At 31.9% G+C, this 12011-nt stretch overlaps 1 protein-coding gene across 1 annotated transcript; it reads left to right on the top strand.

The window, feature by feature from the left end:
* The first annotated feature begins 1992 nt into the window (after nt 1-1992).
* LOC133315289 (homeobox-leucine zipper protein ATHB-12-like) lies at nt 1993-2778 on the top strand. Its single transcript, XM_061516888.1, has 2 exons — nt 1993-2343; nt 2447-2778. The coding sequence occupies exons 1-2, from the start codon at nt 1993-1995 to the stop codon at nt 2759-2761; spliced, it is 666 nt and encodes a 221-aa protein (XP_061372872.1). The 3' UTR covers nt 2762-2778.
* Nucleotides 2779-12011: the final 9233 nt, after the last annotated feature.

Below are 12011 nucleotides of genomic sequence, written 5' to 3' on the forward strand. Positions count from 1 at the left end.
TCTTAAGTACTAAGGCAACAAATTACGTCCCACGAATCAAGAGCAGTCTAAAACAAAAATCAGATGGACACCTGTAAAGAGAAACTTGTCCCTAAAATATTAGACTCTCAGTAAGTTACGTTATTCGATTACATTACGAAGTTCCTTCCACGTCACGTGAGAGAAACTCTAAACTCAATAAGAAAAAGACAATGTAACGAGATATATGTTTTGACGTCGGATATGTGGCAACATAGCATTCGTTGAGTGTGACATTTGACATATTCGTGTTCCTCCTGAACTTATCTATTGGAGATAAAAATGATTTTTGTATTTAAAACTAAGGAAATCTCAACTTTAAACAATGATAATGAAAGAGCATTGATTTCAAAAAAAGAAAAGAAAAAGTAGAGGACAAAAGAAAGACATGTTGTGACTTGGGGTGGCAAGTACCCAGCCTCGGCTAACCAACGGCTAATTAAGGTTGAAGCTTTGAGCTCAATTTGTTCTCTTCGATCAGTTTCAGACTTTCACAGCTATAAATGAAATGTTGGGTACATTGATCAATATCTCACTCTTATAAATAGTATTTATTTGTATGTCATGTTCCGTTCAAATTTTATTAAAATGTCACATCACATTTTTGTTACACCAATAAGTGAAAATGGACTGGACACATAGCAGTGCTTGTATGGGCAGCCATTCTCACTCAGCAGCCCAGCGAGAATGACAAGGTGTTGACACATGGCAAAAATACATGCATTCTCGTTGTGCAGTCCAGCGAGATTAGCCATTTGGACAACTTTTACAGATGTAGCAGTCTGCCACATTGACCAGCCATTCTCGTTACACAGCTCAGCGAGAATGACGGCTTATGCAGACCTTGTCACGTGTCCAGTTCATTCTTGCTTGTTGGAATGTGACGTGACATTTTAGTAAAATTTGATTGAAACATGGTATATAGATAAATACTATTCATAAGAGTGGCATACTCATCAATGTCACTTGTTAATCTAGACCTATGTGAGAAATCACCCAGCAATTTCTATTTTTTTTTTTTAAAGACAATAAATAAGGAAAGCATGAAGCTGAGAAATGGACTAAATGTTTGTAAAAATTGTTGGGGAACCAAGCGTAAGTTCATACTTTTTTATATAATGTAAAGTGGGCATGAAAACTTAAACAGCCTAAATTGCGCATTGGGTATACATACCACTATCATTGCCCCAAATTTTGTTATCTACACATTTTTACCCCCTTGTCGCATGCTCGGGCATGCAGTGAAAAAAAAAAATTGATACACATGCATGATGCTAAATGAAGAGTCTTCTGATAAGAATTTGTACAAACACCTTACAAGTTTGTGAAGAAAAACTGTACTCAATTAATTTAATAAATAAGTTGCAATTATTGTCAAACTAGGATACGAAGAAATATTAAATATAGAATGTGATTCATGTAACCAACAGAACTAATTAGGACAAGACCGTGAAGTTAAAAGGATGATGGCAGTGATAATGATCAACTGAATATTAAATGTTACATATGAACTCATATAAATCATTAAAAATGTAAATAAGTAAGACAAGTCATTTAGGATATGCAGTCAGCAGTACTGTGATCACACAATAAATAAGATATATATTTAAAAACAGAAAGCAAGCCAATCGGTCCAAGCCAGGAAAGAAGACGGCGCAGAGTTTATCTCAAAGCTAAATAACTTTGTACCAAAGAAGAATTAAGAAGAAAACAAAAGAAAAGAGGTTAACATTCACAAGGCACTGGTGGAAGAGCACTATTTGTTGAATCGGACCCATTGAGTTTTAGATATAAAGCTTCAATTGAGAAGTTGAGTCAGACCCCAAAAACCACCATATAGGATCTCCCATAACTTAAAAGCCAATGAATGCATGCATATCTCAAGGCACACCCTTCGAAGAAAAAACTCCAATAATCTCCAAGAAATATAAATTCCAGGCCTCCAGCAAGCTATTCTCAATGAATCCCCACAAAATGTTAGATCATATGGAATATTCTCTTTCGTCAGAAACTTACAGCAGCACAACTCAACCAGCAGCCACAAAAAAGAAGGGGAGCAAAAACAAAAGGTTTAGCGACAAACAAATCAAATCATTGGAATCTATGTTTGAGACAGAGCCGAGCCTCGAACCTATAAAGAAGTTGCAGTTGGCAAGAGAGCTTGGGTTGCAGCCACGACAGGTTGCTATATGGTTTCAGAACAAGAGAGCTCGATGGAAGTCAAAGCAGCTTGAGCAAGACTACATCATACTTCGAGCCAATTATAACAATTTGGCTTCACAATTTGATGCTCTCAAGAAGGAGCATCAGGCATTGCTAACACAGGTACTTTAACAATAAAATTTGTTAGTTCGTTTGGACACCACTATATACAATTCTACTCATTTCATATTAGAGGCTAATGATTGTAGTTTTCGATTTTCAACAGTTGCAGAAGCTGAATGATCAAATACAAAATCCACCAGAGCAAACTCATAGTTGTAGACAAGATAAAGCATCGAACTGCAGCATGGACAACGAAACAGAAAATGGAGACACCATCAAAAGTGAACCGGAGGTAAAGCCATGCCCGTCAACAGAAAGATCAGAATACTTTGGTCTGGAAGATGAACCTTCCCTTCTGAACTTTGTTGAGCATTCTGATGGTTCTTTGACATCACCAGAAGATTGGGGTATGTTTGATTCATATGATCTCTTAGGCCAATCAACCAGTGATTATCAATGGTGGGATTTCTGGTCCTGAATGAAACAGAACAAACAAAGAAGTGCAACAGAAATGTATGTATATGTTGTCATAGTCTTTCTCTTGTTGAACAAGTTGGCATAGCAAAATTCAAAGGCCACGCGAAAGGAGACATTATTTTGTTCTGTAAACCCATCAGTCTAGGAAATGAGTATGCATTTTCGGAGTCAGGATAGAGAAACTTTTTTGTACACTGAAACAGTTAATGTGCATGAGAGAGATCAAGAATCCAACATAACTAACAGAGCCATCAACAGCTACATGTCTCCATTCAAACACAATCTGTAGTTGGTAATACGCCAAACAATTGTTAACACCTATCTATCAGTGATTTGTCATAAAAGATACTCCAACCAAATGGCTATTCTAAATTTACAATATTATATGTAAAACCAATTCTCAATTCTTCAATTAAATGCGGATCTAAATATCATTGAACCTTGTAAAATAGCAGAAAGTTCTTGAATGCTATTTTTCTGAGCTTCTCAAAGTTACAGTTCAAGTGTTTACCTAGCAAATAGAGTAGTCTGAAGAATGAAAATGTTTATTTTTAAATGTGTACTCAAGTTGCCCGGAACCAAATATAATGAAGGGTAAATTATGCATTTTTCTCCTATGATTTAACTCATTTTTACACTTTTTTTTCGCATAAAATTTATTTTCTAATGCATAATGCCTCTAAATTATGGTAAAAATTGTAACCTGGTATTTTCCGTCACATTTAACAGAGACACTTTGCACTTAAAATGTATATGAGAAGTCCTAACAGTGTTTACAAAATTTTATCATTAAATTTGATTTAAAAAAATACAAATTTACACTTTTATTTGCGTTTGGGTTTGTTATATGTAAAAAAAAAAAATGAAGTTTATATGTGAAAAGCAAAAATTTATTAAACCAGGCGTAATATATCCTAAAATGTATTCCGAGAAACTATAGGAATTGATTGAATCACATTTTGCCTTTTAATTTATTTCCCCTTCTAATCAATGCTAAAATAAGAAAAAAAAATATTCGAATTCATTGAAGGCAAAGCTTAGTGTAAATGCGGGGCATAAAATTAAACAGGAAGTCAAACAGAATGCAAACATGAAATGATGATAATGATTTGGGAAAATGGCAGCTTTGTTTTTATTTTAATTTTTTGGGCACAGTGGAGAGCCAGGGGCCCAAAAGGAGAAATCTTAACCAAAATTAACAAAACGGGCCAAAGAGGCCCTATAAAATCAGCCAACGAAAAAATAACAATTTTGCGTTGCTCTTCGAGTCTTCGTCTTCTTCCCACTCCGATCTGAGCAACCTAACATTTTATTTAAACTACTTTCATAATTTTTTAGTAGTGCAGTTTTAACTGGTCTATAGATGATCCATTTTGTCATCTTACTCAATTAAGAAAATAAAATCAAATAAAATAGCAAAATAGAATACTTTTTATTACTGTCTGAATTCAAGAATATTAAATAACAAAAACAATATTGTTATTTAAATTTTTAAATGATACAAAATGAGACCTAAAAAATATGTAAAATTTTTGAGTTGCATTAAGTTTTTGCCTACATAAAAAATATTTGTTAATAATGGTCCAATTCGCTTTCTAACCTCATTGGAGCAATTGCCTTCTTTTTTTGTTTTTTTTAGTACACCAGTAATTGCCTTTAAAGCAGTAGATTTTTAAATTAAATGGGATAGAATTTGTGAGGTTGGCAAAATAGGCCAATCCGGCTCGACCCGATCCAATCTGCATGTAACTCGAAAAAAACGAGTCAGGTTAGAGTTCACTAGAAGAAAAAAAAAACGAGCCAGAAAACTTAACCCAACCCGGGGTTGGCTCGAAAATTGGCTCGCAGGTTGGCTTGAAATTTACTCTCGGGTTGGCTCGTTTTCGAGCTATTTAAATGAATCTGTAGTATTAATGCATTAGCTATGTGGCTTCCATCAGCTTAAACAAGGGTTACAAAATGAGAAATAAATGCAAAATATTTTAGTTTCGAATTTCTTCACAACAAATTTGCACTAACATCAAGAAACAATCAAAAACTTGTTACCAAGAGGGTAAGATAATTGAACCAAACAGAGCCAGCATAACCTAACAATATAAAAAATGATAGAGATGTGAGAAGATTAGGGACTTAGGTTTACAGAAGTAAAAAAGATGATGACAATATGTATATGTTTTGTTCATTTTTGTATATTATATTTTGTATTTTTTATTTAAAAAAACTCAACCCGCGAGCTGTCCCGTTCAACTAGCGAGTTGGCTCGCTTTTCCCCGAGTTGAATTGAGTTGGGTTGGCAGCTCATTTTTGTCAACTCAATCAACTAATCGGCTCGTTTTTGCCAACTCTAAGAATTTGATTTAAAATTTTTACTTTTCAATTGAACGGAACATAGTATGGGCTTATGATTAGGCCTATCAAAGCAATTTCGAACGCTGGATGCTCAGTAATTGTAAATGTCGGTTAGGCCTTTTATCTACTGCATTGGTTATAGAATCAAACATAATGGGCCTGTCAGCATTTCTCTTTGTGGACGCTGTGATCCCCCTCTTTCGGAGAATGTCGTGTTTTTCCATTAAATTGCTTGGTTTATCATAAATTAATATAATGATTTTATAAGAGTTATGTTATAGGAAAAGTGATTGTGTAATGTTATAGAGATTCATTTTGCGTGCCATAATTTTTTTTTTTTTTTTTTTTTTTCAAAAAGTGTGAGCCCCACAAAATGTTGTGTGTGTAGAAAAGTTTGTTGTGTCATGTTAAATGACAAATGTAAACCCCTTAATATAAATGGTGATTATATTTATTACTGAAAAATTTTATAACTCTTACTACTAAATTAATTAATCTAACCGTTATAATTTATTGGATATATTTATTAATTAATTGTTAATTTTTAATAATTTATAACCGTTAAATTAGCAGAAATTAACAGTGATTACTTTAGTAATAAAAGTTGTAAAAAATTTCAGTAATAAATATAACCTCTCCTATTAATATATCACGTATTGGACCACAAAAATTATAAATTGCATGCTTTGAGTTATACTTTTGCAATAATTAAAATGTTAGAGAAATATAGATGCCTTTGTTTAGTAGAGGAGATTTTTTTTTTATCCGAGAATCACGATTTTCAAGAATATGATAGGTAGATGAGTTTTCTGAAAATGTTAGCAAAAAAATGGTTGGTAGACTAAAATATTCTCGAGAATATTAGATTAATTTTCTTAATGTTATGTTTAGTTGTATTAAAAAAAATTTTGCCATAGAAATCCAGAAATACCACCTCTTGGATGGTATTTTCAAAAAAATTTACACATAAAATAAAATTTCAGAAAAATCAGATTTCCGGAAAATTTTAAAAAACTTGTACCAAATATGAGTAAATATGATTATCACACTCAGTTCCCAAAAAATTCTAAAAAATACCTCGTACCAAAGAGCCCTCCTAATCATGACGAAATGGCATGAAGATATTACCGTAGAATTATCAGGAATATGCAGTGGTACTAAGCATATTATGACTTTGCTCAAACGGGAAGTTGCCGTCGAAGTTTCACAACATAAAAATAAGTCGAAATGTCACTATTTTTCAAGTAATAAATTAAGTGGGAGAAACAACAACGAGACTGCCAATACCCACTTGCCTATTGCCCTGTTTCAATATAAAAAGAGGACAATTGTTACTAGTTTGTGCACTGCATTTCGCGTCTATTTTATCTCACTTTTTAAAAAGTGATAACTAAAATACGCTACTTGCTTGTTAATTCACTACAGTACACATAAGTAAGGCAATTTTAAACTAAAATTGTCTTTAAGGTACATAAATGGGGATGTATTTGCTTACTAGAAAAAAATAATATCTAAATAATGAGCTATAAACACAATTTTTAACACCACACACACACACACACATATATATATATATATATAGGATAATATCAATTTACACCCTGTAAAAATAATAAGTTTACCAATAATCTTAATTGATTTATATATATATATATATTAATCACATGAGTCGATAAATACGAATAGAACTTATAGGGATGTAAAATAATGTGATTTGTATAGATGGATCAATTAAAGCTGGAAGGGACATATTTGGCGGGTTGCATCATAAAAGACCAAATCTGCGGATTACAATAGCGACTTAAAATAAGATTCGAAATTTGGCCTCCTTCGTTCCCATCTCAACTGCGATGTTCTTGTCTTGATGCATGTCCCTTTCCTCCTCTTTCTATACTTTTTTCTCCTGAACTTCCCATTGACTCTTCTTCCCTGTTCAATTTTTATTTTATTTTATTCAAGTTTTTCAAAGATCCCAATCATGACCAATCAAATTATAATTAAGCATTAAAAAAATGACAAATGTTCCATGTTATGCTATTTTAATTAATAAATCTCTATTCACATATACAGTACCAAGCAGGTCACAAGAAATTTGCAGGAAACCTCCGTTGTTAATTAATATAGATAATCTATTACATGCATGCACAAGCAGATTTATGTATATATATTTTTCATCCTGGACTTGGAAAATTCATAAAAGTTTTAATTCTATAGATATGGAGAATATCTCTTTCATCCTCATCCAGTACCGAAAAGAAATTAAAGTTAAAAGATAAAGAGAGTTTGTTAGCTCCTTAATCTTCGTTTAGTAATTAACACATTGAAACCAGGATGCGATTCCTGTCTAACCAATAATCAACTCTGTTTTTTTTTTTGATATTATAATCAACTCTGTTAATCAACATAAATTGTTCCTTTCATCCTTAGTGAAGATATCCATATCCAAGTTAGTCTGTTAATGTATTGTGCCTTTACAATATAATAACACTAGCTTGATGTGGTTGTACAAATCTTGCATTATAAAAAACTTTCAAAAGGAAATGTGTGTTTGTTAAAATGAAAAGGACAACAAACTACTAAAGTTGTTGATCTGATTACACCATACAAATATGCAGAGGTAACCTATGCGCATGCCGTGCTTAGGAAGATTTAATAAATGGGACAGGGTTGCTGAAACCAACCAATTAAATAGCTGTAAGAATAAATATATATGTAAAGAAGAAAGATCTTTAATAGAATCATGTGTCAATTGGTGGTGAATATCAAGCAGGCAAGTTGCATGAGGTCTAATTTAATGATTAATAATATTCATTTTGCATCTCGAATCAAATCTTTGGAACGGAAAAAAGAATATTATGAGCTATAGATAATGCTTATATTTTTATATGCAGTTGGTTGCACTTTGGTTATGCTCCATGCTAAAGTACTCCTTTACAAAGCTGGTTCTCATTTGGTGTAAGCAGTAAGCACCCCTTTTTTTGTTGGTTTTTTAGTGGGGGAAGCGGCTTTCACTTACACTCTAGTATGTCAATATTCACATTGTCCACAATTAATTTATTTCAATGAATGAAGTTAAATGCGGCTTAATTTGGATGTTCATAAAAGGATGTTATTGTAGCATTTAATTTGCCAAAATTTAAAGTTACCGACAAGATATATTTAGAGCATGTTTAAAATATTTTTTTAAGCTAAAATATATATATATATAAAAAAGCATAAGGGTGTGTTTGGTAAAAGGATTATTTTGAGAAACCCAGAAAAATGAGTGTGAGTTTCTAATAAAACCATATTTAGTAGCATATTTTAAAAAAAAAAATCGGAAAAGTGATTTTTCTGGAATTTCATTTTGTATGTAAAAGTTGAACCAAAATACTACCGAAAAATAGAGAGTGGTATTTTTCGAATTCCCACCAATTAAGAATATTTTTCAACATTTTTGGAACAAAAATACACTTACCACTATGTCATTGGTAGTAATTAAGTCATTGCAGCTGGAAGTGCTCCCTGCATGCACCATTAAAATTATTCTCAAAACATAATCGGTTTGCATAGCAGTTGAACCCAATGCATCAACATCTTATGGTGGAGCATCAAACCTTGCCTTGAATGAAGATGAAACTATAACAATGGAAAAATGCCTCATGCCAAAATTTCAAAACCCGGCATGGCAAAAACTGCAGCTATAAAGGCACCAGAAGTTTTTTTTTTATTAGCATGCTCACAGACATTGTGGTAGCAGAAAGAGGGTAATCTCCACAATACCAAAACCAAGCTAGAACCAGAAAAAGCAAAGAGTTTCCATAGCAGTCTTTGCATCACGCCCAAAAGAAAGACCAGAAGCAATGGAGCATACTACCATAAGCATTAGAATTATGCCATAGACTTTTGTCCCAAAAATGTGGAGGACCCTATAACTAAAATTTTATTTTAATTTTAAATTGAAAATTTTTTGAATGAAAATGATGGGTAAGGTAACTTTTGTAAAATTATCATATATTCCTAGTAATATTTTACAATCAACTAAATATAAGATCAGAAAATTGACTTAACATTCACGAGAATGTTTTGGTCTACCAAACAATTTTTTGATAACATTTCCAAAAAATTCACCTTTTTACCATATTAATGGGAATCACGATTCTTAGCTAAAAAAAAAATTCTCATGTACCAAATGCTCCTTAAATGTATTCTGAGGATTTTAAATGAGACAAGATAAAATAATTTGTTATTATGATAAATTATTAGGATAAAAAGTAAAATTGATAAATGTAAATTTAAAATAAGGATGAACTGAAAATATATATATCTTAAAAAATACTCCTCTTAGCAGTTTTTATATTTTACTTTTTTTATTCATTACAACAAAAATCTCTTTTATATTAAGAATTTTTGTAAAATTATATTTGATTAAACTACTTGTAAGAAGACAAAAAAAGCTAAAAATAAGAATTTTCAAATAGAAATTCGGACTGACTGTAACACAAGTTGCTAACTTTTGCAAAGGTATAAAATTAAAGTGATTAAATCTTTTAGAAGTAATGATATTTCAGAAGAATATGAACATGGAGATCTGTAAGTGTAGGACCCAATTTCACATATAGGAAATATTGCCTCCTTTTTCTTGTGCTTCGATATATTATGACTAATTTTTATATACAGTCAAAAAGAAAGTGGCAAACATAGGAGGTGTGTTCTATCATCAATTCCTAGTGCAAGGCTTAAAAACCCTTAAAAAGCAAAGGACCACGGATCCCAATTGTTGAACATATTCGTCACTCAAAGATCCATTTTCTGATAAAAGTGTGTGCGGAGAAATAGGACCTAAAGGATATTTTTTTTACACCATTTTCTTGATACCATTCCTCGCAATCTTTTTGTTTGAGGGGAAAAATAAAAAGAAAGTTCGTTAAAATATATATTACTCCTATTTATTGTTTAAAAAATAAAATAATATAAAAATTAAGTTCGATATTTCTCATGTTACATGGAATAAAATTATTTTCTTTATATATATAAAAATATATGAAGTCCATATAAAGAAAAAATATATATAAATTCAATTTACTCTTATATGTGTGTAATAAATAATTTTTTTATCTTACAATATAATAATATATATTAAATTCATAAAAATAATGTAATAAAAATGACGAGCAAGTGTCATTCTTGGTCAAGGAATGTCAGTCGTCGATCACAACCCACAAAAGTAAGTCAGAATTGAGAGCATGGAATCGAATCCAATCATCGTGTCAACTCAGTTGTTGACAGCCAAGTGGGTTAGGTTTAGGTCCGTAGCAAGGCAAGCTCACTAAACTATGATTTTGTTTTGATTCAACGCCAACTTTCAAAGATTAAGGTAATCAAATCCATATACTAAGTTTCCTCTTGACTCTTTCCTTGTAACTAAGGATTGGTTATGTTGCATTTTATTAATGGACACAGACATCGCCAAGCACTAAGTTTAGGTGCTTCATAGATCATACCATAAATAATCCGCACAAGTCACAAGCTTGCTTTGATTCCCAATAACAGGATAATTCTCTTTTTCTTAAAAAATATTTAGGTACTCGATGAAAATATTTTTAAAGGATGAGAATTGATTTAAATTTGTATTACTATATATTAAATTTAAATTTTTATTTATATTTATATTCCTTTTATGACCCTATTTTTTTTTGGTAAGAACGAAGATTGAGACAATGGATGAGAGAAATGAACATTGAAAGCAAACAAAAAGACGCTAATGCATAAACATCAAAGAGGGAGAGAAATAATAAAATATATAATAACGAATGAGCTTCCGTCAAGCTTGCAAGATTTTTTATTTATTTTTTTGGGTAAACCAAGCTTGCAAGATTAAAAAAAGAGAGTAAGTAACATCCCTCTAATTTTATTGGGGGTTGAGTTTCTCATGTCTATGGAACTCACCTCCTTCCTACAAAGACATTACAGTAAAAAAAAAATTATTATTATAAATGAGCCTCACATCATAAATTGTGCCTGGGAGAAGTGATATTTCCTGTTGACTGAGAACTATAATGCCCAAAAAATTTTTTGGTAAAAATACCCAATTTTTTATTCCTATCGCACATGCCATATTTTACAAAATGCATGTCTATACATAATACTTCTCAAAAGCATATATACATCACATGATCAAATCTCCAAAGTACATATAATTAATATATCAAGTCTCCCCAAAAGCATAAGTGATGCAAAATTATATGAAAATTAGGCTTTCAGGAAAATGCAGAAGTTTTCTGCTATATTATCATTCTTCAATCATCAAAAGTCTTCCCTCACATCCTTCTAACCAGCCTTTTAAAGGCAATACAAAAAGTAACTGACAACAAAGGACCATTAATGGTTTTAAAAATTGATACAAAACAGAAATAACCATAAACAAAACATTAAGTAATGCAAACTGGAACGTCTGCAATTATTAAAATCCATAAAAAGCTTTAAAACTGGAACGTCTGCAATTATAATAATTTATGGTGACTTAAGTGCATCAATAAGAGTCTCTAACACTGTACAGGGGCCTCTTGCCCAATGAGATTTCACCTTGTTCAGCTGGAGCACCTAAAATATGATCTCCAAATGGGGGTGAGATAAACATCTTAATAAATCCAAGGTTCTTGAAGAATTTCTTCACCCATGAGTCCACTTCTTGCATGAAAGATTAGTACACATGGCATAAAAGCAACATACATTTAGAGGATAATTTAATGTGGATCCATGCAGCCAGTCAACCTTGAATCCTTGGATCCGTGCTCAGTGAACATGTTCAACACCATGCTTACTCCGGTGGGATGCCTCCCAAGAGTAGCAAATTTCCATGGGCTGTCCCTCAATAAATGAAATTCCCAAAGAAAGTTCATGTTCCAATCGACTAAAGAACT

Source organism: Gastrolobium bilobum, unplaced genomic scaffold, assembly GCF_033153095.1.
Source record: "Gastrolobium bilobum isolate Gb01-03AN ecotype WA unplaced genomic scaffold, APGP_CSIRO_Gbil_v1 utg1030, whole genome shotgun sequence".
NCBI lineage: Eukaryota > Viridiplantae > Streptophyta > Magnoliopsida > Fabales > Fabaceae > Gastrolobium > Gastrolobium bilobum.

What these genes read in the sequence shown, in the direction of transcription:
- LOC133315289 (XM_061516888.1), top strand. Translation starts at nt 1,993, where the DNA reads ATGTTAGATCATATGGAATATTCTCTTTCGTCAGAAACTTACAGCAGC. An exon ending in ATCAGGCATTGCTAACACAG is followed by an intron (nt 2,344 to 2,446) that starts GTACTTTAACAA and finishes GATTTTCAACAG; the next exon opens with TTGCAGAAGCTGAATGATCA.